The sequence below is a fragment of the Acanthopagrus latus genome, chromosome 19, assembly GCF_904848185.1.
Source record: "Acanthopagrus latus isolate v.2019 chromosome 19, fAcaLat1.1, whole genome shotgun sequence".
Lineage (NCBI taxonomy): Eukaryota > Metazoa > Chordata > Actinopteri > Spariformes > Sparidae > Acanthopagrus > Acanthopagrus latus.
Window position 1 is genome coordinate 18,636,815 of NC_051057.1, and position 21,303 is coordinate 18,658,117.

General features: G+C 41.8%; 1 protein-coding gene across 1 annotated transcript; it reads left to right on the forward strand.

The window, feature by feature from the left end:
* Positions 1–6,086: 6,086 nt before the first annotated feature.
* pxdc1b (PX domain containing 1b) lies at positions 6,087–21,070 on the forward strand. Its single transcript, XM_037079931.1, has 5 exons — positions 6,087–6,743; positions 16,076–16,167; positions 16,324–16,441; positions 16,542–16,653; positions 18,384–21,070. Exons 1-5 carry the CDS (start codon positions 6,488–6,490, stop codon positions 18,505–18,507), a joined length of 702 nt encoding a protein of 233 aa, XP_036935826.1. The 5' UTR covers positions 6,087–6,487; the 3' UTR covers positions 18,508–21,070.
* Positions 21,071–21,303: the final 233 nt, after the last annotated feature.

Consider the following 21,303-nt stretch of genomic DNA (forward strand, 5'->3'; position numbering starts at 1 on the left):
AGCAACTCTGATTGACATTTTCTGACATTTTGTAGATCGAACAGCTTATTGATCAGTCAAGAATAAAAATAATCCTTAGTTGCTGCCTTAATGTCAGACTGTGCAACTGGAAAGAGTTTCCAAACTTAAGAACTATGAATTAAAAAGTTTAGGAGTCAACTTTGTGCTGGACTAACTTGAACATTACCTTCTGCCAGTAATTTGCCACGGTATTAAAAAACCATGAAGTCAGCGTTTCATGTCAGTTTGTGCAGCAGAAACTGTTCCTAACATTACTGATGGAACAGCATTCACAGGGCCAACTGCATGAGTTTCCTGATGCCCCGAACCTGCCGCTCTGATTTATGAGTCTTGTAGCTGGAACTTGGATTTCCATTGAGAGGAAATAAAGCAGGCAGACATCGGGTCTGCCGTGACTCTTACGGGGCCTCTGCTCTCCGAGCTTCACTGGAGACACAATGAGGATGGAGCCATAAAACATGAGGTCCAACAGATGCACAGTGAAGACAAGTCCATTATACAGCCTGTTAAAAACACTCGGGCCCTTCGCTAACCCACTGTCACCCCCGGCCCCTGCACTCTGCTTTGGGTTTTGTTTTCTGGTGAGGACGAGGACAGAGTTATGGCTCGGGATGACTTCCTCCGAGTGAAGCTCACAATGCTTCTAAACAAAAAAAGGAGCGCCTGCGTCCGTCAACGCAGATGTTCTTTGTTTCCTGACAGATGCGTCCATCTTTATGTTTTTTCTGTCTTTTCTCTTCCTTTTTGCTTTATGAGCCTCCGATGTTTGATTTTCTGAAACAACAGAGGCTGGCGCAGGATTTACAAGTACAGCGACGCAGGTTTAGGTGGGGGACGACTCGAGCATATGGCCTTGTCACATGTTCAGATTTACGTTTGCTTCAAGGGGAATAGATGAATAAACAGGCTGACATCGTTACGGCTCGTGAGCAACAGGAGCAGCGGAGTGACTTTGAAAACTGGTGACCGTTCCTCTGCTGTCATCACAGGTGATTCTGGTGTGGAAATCTACAGATGTCGCATGATTGGAGACATCTGGGTGCACGGCATCACTGCAGGTCTTGGGTGGGGCAGTGTGAGGGAGGGACTGATTAGAAAACAGGAGATGAGGAAGCCTTTATTTTCCTCCTCTCAGTTGCATAATTGAACACGGGTGGAACATTTTACTTGGGCGATAATCAAGGCTCTTAATGTCAGTGTTTAGCTATGCTGTAGGTCCACCACCCAGGTTAAAGGTCCGACATCGTTGGTTGGTTTTTTGGTCAAATATTAACCTGAGGAGGTTGTAGAGACCAAAAGCTGCATAAAAAGTGAGTCAATATTAGATCTGGATTCATCAAGTGGGCAGAAAATGACTCCAGTAATGAAAGACCATGTTTGTTCCTAACTACTCAAGTGTAAAATAGTTTGAAATATCAACTTTAAAGGTGCGATATGTAAGACTTGGCCACGTGGCAGAAAAAAACAAAAAAAAACCAAAAAAAACACGGGAAGCACAACACCAGACTAATCCTTAGTGGCTGCTAACTGCTGTCATTAGCCAATTAGCTAATTGAGTCATGCAGCCAGCAGTCTGGCCTGTGAGGTTGGTGATGCCTTTTACAATATTAGCTGGAGCTTTGAAATCGGGATGGGATGAGGTAGCTGGTTAGCATGCTAACTTCAGGAGGTATCTCTTCAACATAATAATACATGTGTCATGGTGTCATAATGTCAAAACTGTTATTTCTTCACATTCTGTTTATGTCAAATCTTGTGATTTAATCCATACAAACCTACTTAAGTTAAAGAAGAGGGGAGGGCAGGTAGTTAGCTAAAACATGTACAGTAGCTTTTATGAAGTTTGTGATCCAGGCAACCAGAAAAGACTCTGTGAAGTCACAAAATGTAAGGCGTTGGTTAATGACCATTATTTGCTGGTGGTATGCATGGTGTCAGGCTAGCTGTTTCCCCCTGTTATGCTAGGCTAACTATGCTAACTATCTCCTGGCTCCAGATTTCACATCTAACAGCCAGATGTGAGAGTGGTATCAATCTGTTCCTCTAATTACTGGCAGGAGAGTGAATTTGACAAAATGTTAAACTTTTCCTTTAAGTCTTTAACTCCGTGTTCTTCTTATACTAAACAAAGACTGACCAAACTCTCACTTCTCATTAGTAGAGTGGTAAAACCCTTCTCAAGTTGGAGGCCATTTCCGCATCTTTCTATCTCAAGAGGACATTAGAGCACACACAAACAAACCATCGTCTATCTGGTGACACATCAGCCTCTCATCAAACGAACCGACCCTAAACAATTCATCTCGTCCTCTAACTCCCCCCCACACGGAGTTTTTGGCATCGACTCTGTTGTAATAAGACACGACTGTGTTTAGAATTCTGCATGAGGGAGCTCTGAAGGACAAGCGGCCGAAAAGTCTATTTTTCCATTTAAAGTTTACTCTTTCAGAGGAATTGTACTGGAATGGGGTATTCAGACAGAATGTGCTGACTCTGTAAATGTGGCCAAACCACAGATTGAAGCTCAGCCCAAAACAGGCAGATCCTATTATTACACGGGGGGAGGCGAGGGGTTTCTGATAATACGTACACCGCAGCGGTTTCTCTGTGTAATGCAATCATTCTCTCATCATTCGTGCTTAAAAGAAATGAAATGTGCTGCATAGACTACATCATCTCCAGTCAGAAATCAAACTATACTGTCAGGAAGAACCTGATCTCTTCACAACAGGACATGTTTTATCTGATACTTTAGAGGTTTGGATTCATCAAGACTGAAATATCTCAACAGCTATCGGATGGTTCACTTGACTTTTCATCTGGGGCGATCATTAAATTTGTATTATTTTGTGAACTCTCTAAACAGCTTCTAGATGGACTGCCATGACATTTGGCAGACATTCGTGGTGCCCAGAGGATAAAGCTTAAGATTTTGGGGAGCCACTTACTTTTCAAAGAGCAGCCTATTTGAATTTAAACTAAAAAGCGTAAAATCTAATGACAAAAACCTAATCAGAACATTCGGGACATTTTAAACCACACATCAAAACTTAACACAATTTTAACTATACAGTATAGAGGTCAGTTTAAGACCATGATGACAAACTGCTCTGCTTCTTTTTATTTTCAGTCTACTCTCTCTCTCAACATCATTGATAAACAAGGGTGTGCCCTCAATGATGCTTCAGTAAGCTGGATTTATTAGATAACGGTTGAATGACTTGATCAACTATATAATAAACAAATTCTCTCAGCATAGTCAGATCTCCAAACCTATCCCTAACTATATACTGTATATATATACATATAATAATAATAGATACTTTTAAAGAGCAGCTAATCACAGATGGACAGTTCAGCCCTGTATGTATTCATACCTGCCACTTCATGATCAGTCAACAGTGGGTGCTGCTCTGAGCTACTTTAATATCACAGTGCATCATGGTCATTTTCTCCCCGCTGTATAATTTCCGCCATAGTAATGATACAGGTTAACGGTCAGTGCTGTGTGGACTGCAGTATCTGAACGGGCTCTGTGTAATATGATTCCATCTTTGCTGTAAACAACCACCGAGCTGAGTGATCTTATAGTTTTGGTTTTGTGCAAAGCTCCATATGTTCCCTCTTTAATGTAATCTTCAATATTTGATATGCTTAATTGCTTGTGAAGTCCAATGAGGATCAAAGTAGGAAAATAAAGAGTTTAACTGTGGAAATGTCATTAACATAACTAATACAAAATTACACTAAAAGCCAGTTTAAATCAAACATGCTGGCTAATCTGCCTTTTAACTCAATTCTGGGGATATTAGGAAATGATTCAGATCAATTTTCCAAGCAGTGCATCGACACACTTCACTTCCACTATAATTTAGATGACAAACACTTTTGGTAAGCTGTCTGTCAGTGAGACATTCATACAGAAAATCAGGGGGGAAATAACAAGACGTGTCTGTGGTCGACGACGTGGAACTTCCAGAAAAGCGGGAATCTCTCACCGAGTTTCTATCTTCAGAACATTTCCTTTTTCTTGTTCGTCGATTTCACTATTTTCTGTCGTAGCACAGCATCTTTTTTTTTATTTTTTAAAGCAGACAGATAAGTCACCATCTAATTTCTCCTCTCTGGCAACAAGGAAGCGAACAGCTGAATATGAAACTGTCACATGCGACGGAGCTGGCCTCTCCGGACGGTTTAAATGTGGCAGACTGAAACATTATATTTCCCTCGCTGGCTGCATCGGCCTGTTGTGACTCCTTACGTCTGCAGTAGAGGGACTCGAAACGCTCACGCAGGTGTGATTGGGAGCTCAAAAGGAGCATGAAAGCAGACTTTTTCAGCGCCCATCTGCTCCAGCTCATCAAATCTAATGTGCACATCACAGCATTAGTGCCTCCCTGATCTCAACTGTACAATATCCAGTTTTTCGTGCAGATTTATGGGCACATCCAGTTAGGGGTCTTTTTAACGGCTTGCTTTCACTCGCAGTCATCGCATAATATTTCCTGAACTGCATCGCTATGAATTGCTTTTACCAGAACGATTTGCAGACGGTCCTTTTCCCCACAGCACGGCAGTTAATTACAGCTGGATTGTCATTACTTAGCGTGGCTGGGACTTCCTGTAAAGCTCTTTTACTGGTCTCTGCCTCTCCACTCAGGGAAACATTAGTGTGCTGCTCAGTCGAGCAATGAAGAATTTGGTCAGTGCATCCTTTTTTTTTTATTTTTATTTTGGCTGTGGCTAAATATTGGCTTAAATTCTATTTCTATTGTTTTGAAGTTATGTGAGGTCAGGATTGGAAAATCTTGTTTGGACAAATGTAAATTCAGTCACTATCTGCTCGGCTTCATGTAGATGGAAAGTCTGGGTGAAGCTCTGTAGTCCACAGAATATTTTGGGAGCTTCGCAGCAAAACAGTTTTGCAGTGACCTCCTAAACAACTGGATCAGATGGGGACTATTTTTTAAAGGATTCATACTATGCTCATTTTCAGGTTCATAATTTTATGTTGGGTTACATCTAGAACAAATTTACATGCGTTATCTCATTCTGTGCAGTGCTACAACGCTTTATTCCCCCGCCATCTGAAACGCTTTGTTTTAGCTCCTGTCTCTTTAAGAGCCCCCCTCCTGAATACCAAGTCCCCTCTGATTGGTCAGCTAACACATGCCTGAGCCAGTAACGCTAACAACAGCCGAGCAGCTGTGCTAAATCAGTTACTACATGTCAAATCAGCCACTAAGTGTAAATCATGCAGATGTGTGCTTCTGTTGGTGCTGACTTTGACCTTTTTTTTTCATCTTTTACAGAAATTTTACAAACACAACATCTTATATAAAAAGCTGAAGGAACATAACAAACAAAAAAGCACAATAGATCTCCTTCAGAACATTGCGACAGGGTTCTAATGCTATTAGCTCAGCAGCTAAAGTGAAGATTTACCCTTCAAAAGGTTGAAAATAATGTTTTTTCATAATCATTTTCGGATCTTGAGCCCTCTGGAAACTTGGAATACACCAGACGAACTATGTTGAACCACTTAAAGTTTTCTATTTGGTTGTTTTTTGTTTTTGTTCAGTTGTTTTGGAAGAATGCTGCAACTTTGTTTTTGCTGTGAAGCTCCAGAAATATTTTGTGGACTACGAAACTTCACCCTTACTTTCCATCAGCATGAGGGCGAGTAGATAAATACTGGATTTACACTTTTTGGGTGAACTTATCCTTTAAGACCCTTCAGCTGGCTGAACAACTGCTGGATGTGAGTTTCCAGCAGCCTCTTCTCAGAATTTTTTTTCCTGTGGTTTCCTCCAAACATGTCATTTCAAGATTAACTGATATGTGGCGGTGATGGCATCAACTCCAGGGTCAATAAAAGCTATAATTGAGTTGAGAAATGAGGGAAAATAAGTTGTTTTTTTTCTTCTGATCATGAATCAGGAGATGGGGCAGTTTCTATAGCCCCTTTTTGCATTCTTTGCATAATAATACCCTGTTGTCAAGGAGGGAGGAAGGAGAGGAGGAGGAGGAGGAGGAGGAGGAAGGAAACTGCATATCCAGACAGTGTGAGGAGAAGTGTTGAGGGCTTTAGGGAAGTAGCAGCAGACAGGAGGAGGGACTCTGACAGATGGTCCAAAAACTAAACTGTTGTTGGGATCGATACTGCCAAATCTATTCTACAAAGGGGCGGAATCTTTTCACTCTGAACTCTATTTCTTCCTTCTCTCTCTGTCTGTCTCGCATCATGCCACGTTTGAGATCACGCCTGTGATGGGCTGAGCGATCATCACCATCCTCCTCCTGTTTACGCACAGCTGCAGCTCAGAGCGGGCGCACCAGACAGAAGAAGAAGAAAAAAAGTTACCGGAGTTTGTTTGAGAGTTTGTCTTTCTGTTGCCAACATTTCTGCGGCTCCGATCACCGAAACCGCCCCCAGCAATGCTGGACTGAAAGCCCGTCCCGAGGAATGGCATCGGCGGTGTTTGAAGGGACGTCGCTGGTCAACATGTTTGTCCGGGACTGCTGGGTCAACGGGATCCGGAGGCTCATCATCAGCCAGCGCGGAGAGGAAGAGGAGTTCTTCGAGATAAGGACAGAGTGGTCTGACAGGAACATTTTATACTTGCACCGGAGTTACTCCGATCTGGGCCGCTTGTTTAAAAGACTGGTGGAGTCCTTCCCTGAGGACAGAGGAGACCTGTCCAAGTGTCCCCTGATAGAAGGTGGGTATGAAGGGGAAATGACCGGAATGTGCCAGGAAGTGATGGTTGAGAGATTTAAAACAACAACAGAGTTAAATAATGTGACTTTTGAAGTGTATTTCAAATGTTAAATTTCGAACAGGGGCGTAGCTACAAACTGTGGGGGCCATGTGTGCAGGAGGTGTCTGGGCCCCCCTCAACTTTTTATTTTTTCAACTACAAGACATCTTTTTTTATTTAAAAGCCAGAACTAGCACATATTTAAGATTTCTATTTCCTGTTTACTTTTAGTGCAGATCCAGATAAAGGAGACATCTTGATCCTTCTCTCACCTATTTTCAAGTATTTTAAAGGAGCACTATGTAGTTTTGAATGAGATATTTTTTAATCAAAGAGAAAGATCTTCATTGACCGATCTTTTTATGCCATGACTGAATAAACAAACTTATCTTGAAGGGCAACACACTTTCACGCTAGACTAGGCTTGATTGATTTAAAGGTGACTATTGGGCGTTAGCTGAGGTATGCGCTCTACTGACTGCCATTTAGTTGAAACAAATAGTTTCAGCAATTGTTGTAAATCCCAAGGGAGGCAGAGGGGACACAGAAAATAGGGTGTGTCCTCCCTGAATATATCACCACAAACACAACTGTGAATTCATTAACTTAATACGATGACATGTTTTTAAGGATGCAAACTTCAAGCAGTGATCGAAAAGCTGGTAATACAGTGCAGTTCTGCTCAGGAAGCATGTTGACAGGGTCTCCCTCAGGAGTTGGTCTTCCGTCCAAAGTCAAAGTTTTGGTTTTGCATCTTTGGATTCTGGGGAGGAAACCTTGCACAGGAAACCCCCCGCAGAATGATATTCCTGTTTACATTCAGCCTCAGATACCACAACAACTGCCGTTTATTGTGAATTGGACACGTCTGTTTTCTTCACATTTTTGTGGATTACAGTCAGACCTTGTTACCTCAGCAGCTGTGTGGAGAAAAAAAAAATTATAAAACACGGGCAGGGTGTTTATTTCCAGATACGTCAGTTTGACGGGCAGACGGTAGTATTACAGCAGCTTGAAAGGGCGTGAAACTGGGATAAAAGATGGGACACGCAGTCGTGATAATCAATAAAGGTTTCGGTCTAATCTGAACCTGGACTGACATGTTTTGTTTGGACAGGTTAATGTTTAACAAAGTCACAGAAGCACATCTATCACATAGCCTGTGGACCACAGGACCAACATGAATGACAGCATGTTTTCAAACCTTGTCAATATCTGGGAGCTAAAAGGCCGTGTTGCCCGCGAGGTCTGCTTCCACCTCTTTGTGGCCTGAAAGTTGGATTTCCCACAGGAAAACAACAACCACCGAGATGGACTTCCGTGTGGAAATTTGCTCTCTGCAGCTGACTCATCACTACTCTTTCAGAAGAGAGGATGTTTTGGGGCAGCTATTATCCAGCGCTCAGGGAACCAACAGCTAGTCTGAAGCCGGCACTTTGATCAAAGGCAGTAAAAAGATGAAATCCTGATATATCTAATGCAGAGGAAGGATTAAGATTATACCCAGCCATGAGGCTCGAATGTTCAAGTTTAACACCAAATCCCAGTTACTAATAACACATCAGTCGGAGCTACAAACCTTCATGTTGTTGCTAATAGAGAAAACTCCAAATTTAGAGTATCTTTATATGAACTAAAGGATTCTGTTCCCATTTATCTGCTAAATAGAGCTGGAAGAAGCAAAAGAAAATCAGTTGCCAACAATTTTTAGAACCAACCAATCATTTAAGTCATTTTTTTCAAGCATAAATGCCAAAAACAGCCTCTTAACTCTAAAGACTTGCTGCTTTTCCATGTCAATTATGATACTAAATAAAGAGTCTTTTGATTTTTGGGCTGTCTTTGGACGAAAGATGCATCTGAAGACGTCGCTTCGGGCTCTCAGACGTTGTAAAGAGCAGTTCTAACGTTTTATAGACTAAACAAGTACTCGTTTAATCGTGAAAATTACTGGCAGATTAATCATTACTCAAAATGGTTTTCAGTTGTGGCCTTAGCAATATGAAAAAGTTGACAATGTGAAGATACATGTCTCTCACAGGAGGTAGGTACTGCGCTTAATTACAACTCGAGGTACCTGTACTTGACTTGAGTTCCACGTCAAGAGTTTGGAGGTAAATATTGTACTTTTTTATTTACCACGTTTATTTGATTTGCAGATTGCATACTGCAGAGTCACTTAATGTGTTTTATCTGCAATCTGATAAAAGAAAAAACTGATTCCAATAATCAAAATAACGTATGAATATCAGATCTGATTATGGTAAAGGCTAATGATCAGTATGGCATACAACTTTTTTTCAGGTGTTATTTGTATGCGTGACTTCACTTTTATTGTCAAGTTCAAAATTTACGATATATGAAAAGGTGCTGTGATGTCTTCTGCTCAAATCATCTGCTTAAACTCTGCAGCAAACTTCTCAGCGGGTCTTTGTTGAGGGCACTCTCTCTCTCGCCCCATGCGACCCGAACCTTTGGCCCTCAGGGTTCTGGGTCTTTGACACGGCGGCGCTGCCAACAGGTTTGGCAGCGCTCCCGGCCTGTTCCGCGTGTATGGTCTCCTTGGCACTTCCCTTTTGTCTCTATCCGCTGAGCCTATATGAATGTTTTGGAAACTATCCCCTTTAGTGGCGACTGGAAAGCTTTGCTTCCGTGCCCCGAAATAGCTGACGAGGTTGTTGACAGCTCGCTGCTCTGCCACTGTGCAGTGCATTGTGGGACGAGACATGTCGGATCTCACTTTTCAGTTCCCTGTCCTGTCTGTCACCCTTCATATCCTGCCGTTTAAGGGTTAATAACAATCCCTAATTGCTTTTCCTTAATTCCTAACCTATGTTCAATATTTCATTTGCATCCCTTCTAATCGCCGCTCAGGTTTGAAGTCCACATGCAAAAAAAAGTGTTGCTCTGGTGTTTCTCACTCCACTCTGCTCCAGTTTCTGCCCATGTTTTCCTGTGTCTGTGCTGCGCCTAGGCAACGACGAAGGCGTGCAGGGCTTTAAACTGATGTCATGATGAGAAAGCGAGGAGAGCGAGGGCCGGCCGGGAGTGGAGAGGAGAGGAGAGGAGTGGACTTGCCATATTTAGTCCCTCTGGTCTGCGAAAGGCCTCGTAACACTTACCTTCCATGTGACCCCAGAGTGAGCGCAGACAGGAAGTGATTGCTCACATTCCACATGAGTCGGATTCCACAGAGGCTTCGACACAGTCTTGAAATCACTTCTTCTCAGACAGTCATACGCCACTTCTGAGATTCATAAGAATAATGGACACTCGTGATTCATCACCTCAGCTTGTCTTTACACATCTATGAAAGGAGAGGCTTTGAGTCATGGCTTTAGATTAGACGCATTATGAACTCTACAGTTTCTCTTCTGTTTGCTGAATGGAGTGACTTCATTTCTAGAGTTTCTAGAGTTATTATGATGACCACTCAGGTCTGATTGGCTGACTGGTGTCTGTTCATCTCATTCAGCTTCAGAGTATAAACGGATTCTTTCTCTGACATGGGTTTATAAGCTGTTCTAAAATTAAAGGAATACTTTGACATTTAGAGAAATAATCTAATGTGCTTTCTTGCCAAAAGTAAGATGAGAAAATCAATACCACTCTCATGGCTGTTGGCTAAATGTGAAGCTTCACCCTGCAGCTGGCTAGCCTAGCTTAGCATTCATTTTGTAAACCAAGGGAAAGAGCTAGTGTGGCTTTGTCTGAAAGCAAAAAAAAAATACATCTGCCAGGACTACTTAAGACCACTAATTAAGAATTTTGTTGTTTAATCTGTACAAAATGCTGATGTGTAAAACGGTATGTTATTATTTGTCATTGAACGCATACAGTTAAATTGTGTTTGGTAGCTCTAAGCAGCAGTTTAAAAATACACACCGAGCCGCTGCACGTGCTGCTATCTTAAGGAAAAGATTCCAGGAAGTTATTTCATCAAGCCAGGAAATAGTCTGGTCTTTAAAGCAACATTATGCAGAAATGGACTTTTTTGTGTGATTTGGAACCCCTCTGCACATGATGTATAAAACGTGCATGTTATCATTTAACACTTCATGTTTTTACATGTTGGATTTTGGAAGGATTAGAAGAACAAGTCAGCTCGCAGGTGTTGCAAATATGTTTATGCTAAGCTAAGCTAATTGGCTGCTGCTCCTAGCTTTAAATTTTATCGAACAGGAATGAGAGTGATGTCAGTCTTCTCCTCTAATCCTCTAACAACCAGATTACTTGCCAAACTTATGAAATATTCCTTTGAACTACAGGGCAGAGCAGCCATAGTGAGGCTTGGCTGAAGAGCTGTGAGCCTGTGTTTGTGCCCAGTAAGGACCTGGCCTCAAGAAAATACATAGTCAGTCACTTAAAATGGATACTTACATCAAATATCATTAAGTAAATAGGTGGTGATTTTGTAACTCATGCACAGCCGCAGACAGTCCAAGAAACATCCACGGATGCTCACACTGAGGTTCAATGTCCAGAAATAACAAGTCGCTAAAAGTGCGGAGAGAGTTAGCGGTTGGATGTTAAAATGTCGGGCTGCTGACATGTGCTTATCAGATCCAACACAGAAGATTACTTCTGCTTACAACATCCGATGACTGTTGAGATAATGTGCCGGAGGATGACTCGAAGTTTCCCCTTCTGCTGCCTTAATTCAGCTGATAGATGAAGTGGCTTGTCAACACGGCATGCTGTCACAGAAAAAAACAGAAAAAAACAACAGACGGCTAACTTTAGTGTGCAAATACAAATCTTATGAGGCGGGCATGCACACTAAAAAAATCCATATGGTGTTTATGTAATTATTGTTATTGAAGAAACCAGGATAATGTTCTCTGAGGAAGTGTTTGTGGAGGACAATTTGTCAGTGATGATCTCAGAAGGAAGACTGAACACGTTGAATAATAACTCACAACACGAGCACGAGTGCAGCCAGGAAGTTCAGACAGGAAATAGACTCTTACACAGGAAATCGGAGGACATAGACTTAAGAGACTCTGTTAGGAAAAAAAAAAACATGGCTGCAGCATTTTGCGTCTTTTGATGATGGTTTCTGAAGGGGAAAAAACCCTGTAATTGTAACATAAATAGCAAATCTGAGATGAGGCAGATGAGCGTTTCATCGTTTTTGGAGATGAAACTGGTGATTTACCGAGCGCCACAGTGGGAAGGGAGGTGAACTGGGACTCGTGTCACTAGCTGTTCAGAGGCGCTCTGCAATTTCGGTGTCAGGACCGGTTGCGTTTTGTACCGCCCGCCTGCTCGGACTGAGTCAGCAGCACACAACAGAAGGTTTGTGTCACTTTAATCGATTGAGACGACCCACATTAGCCTCTCCAGAATCACGCCAACCCCTTTTACTCACTCTTTTACCCTCAGTAAGCTGAATTCTTCAGACCTGCGTGCACGTCTTACTGCACAGCATCAGATTCTTTCTTACTCTGATCATGGAGGTGATGCCAGGAAGGCGGAGCAACGATTAATATCCGATTCAGACCAGCACCTGTCATTGCTTACATGCTGATTAACATTCTGTATATCCTCCTGGCAGAGTGTATGTCTTGAATCTGCTGTCACTAATTGGAGATAACCGCGATTAAGTCTCGCGCAACCGACACAACAACTGCTGCAGAATAACAACACATACTTCTCTTTGCATGTCAAACAGGAAAGTTATATCTAACATGTATTCTGCACAGCCTCCTAGTTTATGCTGTAAATTGGTTCCAGCATTCAAAAAAAGTCAATTGTTTAATTCCTAGTTTGGAAATATTGGTATGTTGCACACAAACCCTGGATCTCACTCCTGATTTTCCTCAAAGTTAATGTACACTATGGCTATGGCTACAAAATTAAATTATATATAAAATAAAGTTTTGCATCCTTCCACAAAACATGGTGAACTTTCAGTGCATCCAGAAATATTTATCAATAAGACACATCATCATCTTATTGCGGCATATTTGTGTTATTGCAACTCTCAGACAAGTTTTCTCTCGGTTCGAGCTCCTCTGGACTTTCCACTGCATGACCACACTGTCAGTTTTGTTACAGTGAAGTAAACAGCTTTTTATTTTCTTTTTTCCTTTTAACAGCGTCTTAAACGGACACAAAGCCTGCGGACAATTTGAACCGCACCCTCATTAGCTGCTTCCCTATAAACAGTCTGGTAGTTTATTTTATGTGCCATCACGTAGGACAGTAATGTTCTGAATCAAGCACGAACGACAGCAGTTTATTTATAAGGTGCAGGCTCGCCCAGGGTGCACATGGAAACAGGGTGGGATTGGGAAGAATGTGTTATCAGACATTATGAGCAGGTGTGACAATCATCACAAGTCCTCTAATTACCGTAACTGACACTGGCTTGAGGCTAATCTTTAACTCAGCTCCCAAATAAACAGGATCGACCATTTTCAGTATTATTTTGGTGATGTCATGATGATGGGATATTTATTGCACCCTTAAAGTGCCAAAACTAAAAGTACTTATTATTTCAGATGAATGTTTTATCATATCATTGGATCATAATTATTGGTGCATTAATGTTTTCACAAAAAAAAACAAAAAACTGAACTGATTTCCACGAAACTTGGATGGATGATGAGTCTCAACCCCGAATAGACCCTATTTACTTCTGGTGCGATTCCAGATAAAAGGACAGATTGAGGAATTTTTTTCTCACTCTTCTTAACTTTGCAATATTTCTCGTTTTTCAGTAATTCTGTTTTATCAGAAATTTTTAAAGGGATATTCAGTGAAAGTTTAATCCATAGTCTAACACACCGTGACACAGCGAAAGACCCCCCCTTGAGGGATCAAGTTGTCCGACTGCTAGCTTATGTAGTTTAAGCAACCTCAGAAATGACCGCACGATATACTGCAGTATACGCCTCCAACCAAGAAACTGCCATCAAAAAGCCACAAATAATGCTCAGAACAGCACCAAACTTCATCAACAGTACAAATAGGGTCCCAGCACATAGTTTGAGGCATCAAACCTCTGCTAGATTTGCCAGATTGCTATTGTAAAGTGAACACAACTTACCACTCTCCTGGTGCAGTAGAGTTCTGCAGCTCAAGGACGAAAATGTACGATTATTACTCCATGGAAAGGCAGTTGAAGTTCATATGTGTCTTGCCTACCAGTTTCTATCAGTCATTATCAAGAGAGGATTGGGAAAAGAAAGGAACTGAGCATGTCTAACCGCACTTGCTAATTTACTCGTCAGGGCTTCCCCACAACAAGCTAGCTGTTACAGCAGAGTGGTGAGTTGTGTTCTCCTCTGGCTAAGCTAGCAGATGTTTGATGCCTTGAACTATGTTCTGGGACCCTGTTTGTACTGTTGCTGAAGTTTGGTGCTGTTCTGAGCATTATTTTTGGCTTGGTTTCTTGGTTGGGGCATAGACTGCAGTGTATTGTTATTGCGTGGTAATTTCTGAGGTTGCTGAAATGACACAAGATAGCGGTCGGAAAACTTGATCTCTCAAGCGGGGGTCTCACTCGGTGTCACGGTGTGTTAGACCACGGATTAACCTTACGCTGTAATATCCCTTTAAGTAGCCAGGATCTATGAGTGAGTTCAAAAGGGGGTTGCTGGGTCTTGGCTAAGGTATGTCTCATCATTGCTGATGACCACAAAGCAACACAAAACATCAGGATAAGCCCTAAACACATATGATGTGTCACATCTGTAGAGAAAGCTGACAAACAGCTCTTAGAGGGACTTCGTAGGTTAAACAGAAGAACATGATCCTGAGGCAGTGTGAGCTTCAAACCGGGGTGGGAGTCTCACTCGCTTCCTGGTGATGATTTAACAGCCCGATCACTCCTCACAACCCCCGTGGGTATGATGTCATCACCGCGCCGCCCATTACAAATGGATGAGCCTGTGACTGTGCGCAGTGTTGCTTCAGGCTCTCATGCACTTCCATGTAACAGTAACCGCTGTGTGACCAGGTTTCTGTGTGCAGCACTCACATCAGACGGAGCCTCGTCAGTGCGGCTGCGGTCTTCATCATTATTCTCCTCGCCACTTCCCTTTGTCAGCATGGCAGTAAATGATGCTCTGCTGACTGCTCGCTCACATGGGCGGCAGGCTCGTACTCCTGAAAGTGCTGATTTTACACTCCCACTGCCTCCTAAATTGCATTCCTAGTTGTGTGCGGGATGAACATCACAGACGTGCACCACTGTTATTACTTTCCTCCGTTATTACCGCTGTTGTATAATGTTTGCAATCACACTGGCAGCGTCACCTTATACGGCGCTCTGTGTTCTTGTTCTAAACACGATGATCAGTAGTCTAGTTTCTTCCTAAATATCAGGGGGCCATTGTTATAAAAAGGTTAGGGTATTAAACAGACTGCTGCCTTTTGACTTGCATCAACCTTTTTCCAGACAAGGTATGTATTCGCACTCGTCTGGCTCGTTGTGCCCTCACCCCTCTGGACGGACAGCCGGCTGATGGCAGTAAAGGTCACAGTAGCTGCCCTTTATTATCACACCAGCACAGAAATAGGTGCACTAAACATTTTGATTGTGGTCCAGGTTCTTTTTTAGCTATGATTGTTATGTGTAGAAAATGTGTTTTCATGTTATTCCCTATTACAGGGCTGGACTCTAAGGGGCTGGGGCAATATAAGGGGCACCAGTCTACAAGTCATGATCCAAACCTTTTTCTAGTGTGTAAGGCAGCACATATGATCCTGCATCACAGTGTCTCTTACTGGGAAGATACTATAGAGGGCAGTTTATCATGTTTTATTTCCCGTAGGGGCATCTGACATGGGGCCACTGTGAGTGAAATTGGTTGTCAGAGAATCTCGCCTTCTTTTTGTTATTGTGCAAGAAAGGACCCACAGGCAGACTCCAGCCAGGTGGAACAAAAAGCAAGCTTTAATGAAAAGCTGATATCAATAGAATAAGGAAATATTAAACATTCGAAACAAACTGAATAACTCTGCAGGAACACAGATGAAACATGACGACCGAACACAGACGAACTGATAACTGAAAGAGGGAAAACACGTGGACTTAAATATGCATGAGGCTGATCAGAAACAAGACTAAGACAGGAAGTAAAATAACATCACAGATGAGGATGAACCTTATAAAATAAAACAGGAAGGAATAAACCTGAATCCCAACATCATGTGGGATCACAGTTGAAAGGAAGGTTTCAGGAAGTCATGTGATGTAGTCTTAAGAGCGACAAAGTAGGGAAGTGATTGTGGTGAATGAGTGGGTCAAACACCGGACTCATGTTCATGTTTGTTTGTTTCAGGGCTTGTAAAAATCAAAGAGGCCAATGACATCGAGGAGAAGTTGAACGAGGTGGAAAGGCTACTGAAGAATGCGATCAACATGCCATGCAAGGTCGGTCCTTCAGCTCTTACCCTGCATGTGACATCATATCTCAGTTCTTTATCAGCTAAATTGATGCGCACTGGAGGATTTGGAGGATGCGTCCTCCTTGGGGTTAAAGGTTGATGTTTGGAAACTAACAACGATGTACATTAATAAACTCCACAGTATTCCAGGTCAGAGGTGATGTTGACTTTCTTCGAGCGATCGCCGCTGGACCAGGTGCTGAGGAATGACAAAGTCCACAGAATCCAGCCGTGCTTTCAGAGTCCAATCAAGATATCAGGTGCATATCTAGCAGTCTGTTGTAACACAGACATGGTGCAACCGTCATGTCATGATGACCAAATATTGCACTCTGTACCTTTTTTTGTTTTGTTTTTTAGAAATCATGCGGTCCAATGGATTCTGTCTGGCCAACACAGAAACCATCGTGTTTGATCACAGTCTCCCGGAGGAGAAAGAGAGACCCTCATCCACGGACTCTGTGGACAATACGTGAGTATTCAGACCACTCCTCAGAGTTTCTGTCTGTGTCTTACACTTGTCTTTGACCTTGTCCACACATATATAGATTTTATCCAAATGTGTCCCATCAACCCTCAATTTAAAAGGTATTTCTGTAGAGACATACTGTATTTAAATGATCCCAAACATTTAAACAAGCCCACTGGGGCAGTAAGTCAATGATTTGTCGAACACCAGAGAAGAACATTCACAGCATGCATATTAAGGCTATTCTATTTAAATAAAATGATCTAAAACCATCGTCATGATCCAAACCTGTTGACAGCCGGTCTAATTACACAACCCAGCATCAAGTCAAAGACTGTAATAGACCGTGTCTCTGTTGCCTACCTGTCAAAACAACACGGTGTCATTCCGTGGTTGACTTTTCAGTGACAAACATTAAACGTCTGGCTGCTATATTCAAAATAAAGGCACCAAAACTACTTGGTTAAATGTAGAAGAAACCTCATGGTTTGGCTTAAAATAACAACTTCCCTAAAACAATCACCACAACTTGGTTTCGTTTATAAAAAAGATCATGTTTTAGCTGAAAATAACAACCTCCGGAAAACAGCCACCCTGGACCGTTGGCCTCACACAGGACCTCAACCCCGGTGGCCTGAACCACCCGATCATGCCTGACCTCTTCCTGAAGTGGACTTTCTGGCTCCTTAAATAAAGCTTGTTGGCATCATTATCACACTGTCCTCTACGTTCAAGTTGTAAAAAGGGCTGTCACAATTTTAAATTTTCAATGCACGATTGTTGTGGTCCAACAAATTGACGATAACGATATTATTGCCACATGTATTGAACATTTGAAATCAATAAGTCTAGAGTGTAGCATGATGGAAGGTTAAAAGGCGACAGGTTCAGTGAGGCCTACCATCTTCGCTAGATTATTCATATGATATTGTTGTGTGTGTATTAATAACACAATATCAGTTTTTAATTTTTGAACATCCTTGTTATTGACCATTGTACCTGTTCTAAAAGGGTTAAAAAAAATTAAAAATTTGCCTACCGGGCATGCACGAGCTGAGGGGATGACATCATTGCATATATAGACACTGAAGTTTAGAAAAATATACTCTTTAGAAGCCATTTTTTAAAAATAAAATCTCCATTGAGTGATATAAAACACCTTGGCATGTGAAGAAGAGGGTAAAACACTGAGGGAAACGTGTGTTTTGTAAAAACTCTGTATACACCTGGACAAAACCTTCTTCACTTTCACTTTTACATTGATTAATCTAAAGATAAGTTCAGATTTTTTTAATAAAATCATACCACGATCAGTCAAGTTGTGTGCTGCGTACGTGAAATCACCTGCTTGTTCTCACGCAAATAATTCAAAGATCGCTCTCAAGCTCACTGTAAGTGTTTTGAAGTCCTTGAATGCGACCCAACCCTACGACCCTCCAACCACGCAGGAAGTGTGTCTGTGCACCTCTTCCTTCCCTGGGTGTGTGTGGGAAGCAAAAAGAGGAACACATTCCTCTCGGCCCTTTACACAAAACAAGATGTTACATCACGCTCACAGAGCTGAACTCTTACCTCTTGCGGTGCTCTGACCTCGTACGAGCCACCAAAGTCTCTCAAGTAAAGAATGAACACGGGGGTCTTAAATCAAATGCGTCACACTTTTTAAAGTTTTAAGTCAGACCACTCAGGTTCATCCCGTCCTTGAGGTAATGAGTCTTTCGTTTTATCCCCAGATATGAGGATGGAACAGAGTTTTTGCCGATGGAAGCGGACGTGTGCGACGAGGAAACAGAGGCGTACGTCACCAACCTTTCCTACTACCATCTGGTCCCATTTGAGACTGACATCCTCGAATGAAGCCCTGTTGGATATCACCATCATCGTCGTCACCAGTGAGGACTCTTAAATGGAACCAAGCTATGCAACTCTGCACATAGCTGCTCCGAGTGAATGCTGCTGCTGCTTATCCTACAAACCTCCACTTTGTTCTCGCCACTTTGAGCAGGCGTCACCGGCGTGCCTCATTCAGAGCCTTATCCTCAAGAAAAATAAACACATGATGGGATTGTTTTCGTGCTGACTGGCTTTCGGGTGTCGTAACACACCTGCGGCGGCCACGACGGAGTCCGCCAGACCAGATGCAAACAGCTGGAGGGGTTTCACAACATTTCAGAAGACTTTTAATAGCATCTGACGCATCAATGGCTGAGGTTTGGAGTGTGACAGAAGGAAGAGACGTGCCTCAACGTATATTAGGAGATACATTTACAGTATTGGACCACTCACTGTTTCCTCAGAACTTTATTTGTTCTATCCTAAAGGTGCAATATCTAAGAATTTGCCTCCTGTTCTTCAAACAAATTAAGGTGGTGACAGAGTAAGCTAACCACTCACTGCTGCTAACTGTAGCTGCCGTGAGCTCATTAGCTCAGTTAGCCGTGCAGCTAGAGGTCCAGACTGGGAGTGTTTATATTGCTAGCACAGGCCGGGAGTTAGCCATTAGCATGCTAGCTTCAGTTGGTTTGATAACTCTGCAAAACAATACATAGAAGTCAGAACTGTTATTTCTTCCCATTCTGTTGAGAATTGTAGTTTGAAATCTTACATATCGCACCTTTATTGTTTTTATGGGCCCAGTTCGTTCGCTGGGAGATACGCGACGCAGCTACAAAAGCCTGTTGCCGCCTCTTTTAACCCTGAAGTGTTATCCATAGTTTTCAATGGTTTTTACTCCTGTGGGAACACAGGAAGCCGCCACAAAGCTTTGTGTGTGATATTTTGTTTACGCTGCAGTTTCCACCAGCATTTAGGAACTTATTTTGTTTGTAAAATACCAGCTTGAAACTCAGTTCACTTCCTCGTTTGTTGCTGTGATACACAGTCGGATCTTTAGCGTGAGAGTACCCCGAGGTCCGAGTGAAACGAGACTGCCAGGGTTTCATAACATAGTTTGGCCTCATCTTTATATTTCAAAATAAAACCTTAATGAATGAGTAATGAGGCTTTTTGTTTTTGTGCTTTTCTGTTTCACTTGGCTCTTGGATTACTGTCAAATTAAAGAACATACATTAAAAATGTGTCATCATTTTGTCGGAACACTTTCCAGAGAGTGAACTTAAAGCTGCCTTCATGGATGTCTGTAAAACTCTGTATTTTTGTCTGAATAATAATAATGTAATACGTGTTTGTAATGTTGCTTTTTTCTGTCTATAAACATAAGCGCTGCGTGGATCATCTCGCTGCTTCTCTGGCGATGAAATGGGGCAAAGAGAGCTTTGTTTTGTGGGTCAATCGAGGTCACGCCTGTAAGATGACGTGCGTGGGTTCAGTCAGACGGCCGAGTGTGGGAGTCCGCTGCTCAGCCTGCGATGAGAGGGAACAAGTAACGTCTTTATTTGAAGGAGACAAACGACCGTGCTGTACTAAAAGTTTCTATAGGTTAAAGTTGTGTGAACTAGGCAAACAGTTGATTAAAATTCATGCCTTTTGTATGTTTTATGGGTCCTCCCAACACGAGGAGGCTGCTTTCACTTCTCGTTTTATATGAAACGGTTGACAAACATTGCCTGTGTTCTTGCAAAAAAATTGTTACTACTTCTGAAGGATTAACTGCAAGGAAGACCGGTGATGTTGATTGTTTTGATACTTTTATTAATGCAGAGGTCATTGTTGCCTCACTGTGCAGGCTGCCAGCTTCTCTGCCCCTCCAAGATACAAAAGGCATTCAAGCCTCACAAACTTGGCACACGAGGCTCCGACAGGACGGTCCTCCGCATGAGTCTGTTTAGTAACACAGTCATGATCACCATTCATCTCGTGAGAAAGTGCAGCTCTTTCTCAGGCTGCGAAACTATTTCTTTTTCCCTTTCCTCAGAGAATGACGTCTTGAACTGATGGATAGTCTTTGGACAAACAGCCCACGTGTAGATAAATATGATTCAATAAAAGGAAACTGGAGTTTCTGATAAAAAAAATGTTCACACCATGGTCAGATTATTTCTCACTTTTATTAAATCCCGAATTAGTCTAAAGATCATTTTAAAATTCAGAGCTTTATCTAGCATAAGACCCATTGCAGGTGGTGTAATGCATAACTAGTGGACTAAATGGTACTCAGCTGATTTTAGTGAAGTGAAGTTATGAAACATATCAATACGCCCATCGTGCCAGCAGAGGACAACATGAAAACATGAAAATAATGTAACACAAAAGCTTTAATTTATTTTGTAAACTTCCTCCAGTCTCTGTCAAACTAACCACTCTATGTCGTGTTACTTCATTTTCACAGAGGCCCTGAGGGACGAGCAAGAGTTTGTTTTTCTTCTGTTAATCCATTTTTGTCTGATTCTCATTATCAGCTACCAATTTTTTTTCTCCGATTTTTTTGATGTGTGCAAAAAAAAAAAAAAAAAAAAAAAAATCAGAATGAAAATATTTTTTTCTAAATTCTGTTCCAGATATTGGAAAAAAAAATGTTCTCCTGAAAAAAAAAAAAAACATTTCAAAAAATGTTTTGTGAAAAATCATGTTTTGAAAAAAACTTTCACCAGAAAAAAGTAAAAGAAAGGAAAAACAACCTGATTTAGTGAAAATCTAATAAAATTCTGCTGGGTAAAAAAAAAATAAAAATGTTTTATTAAGACTATTTTCCCA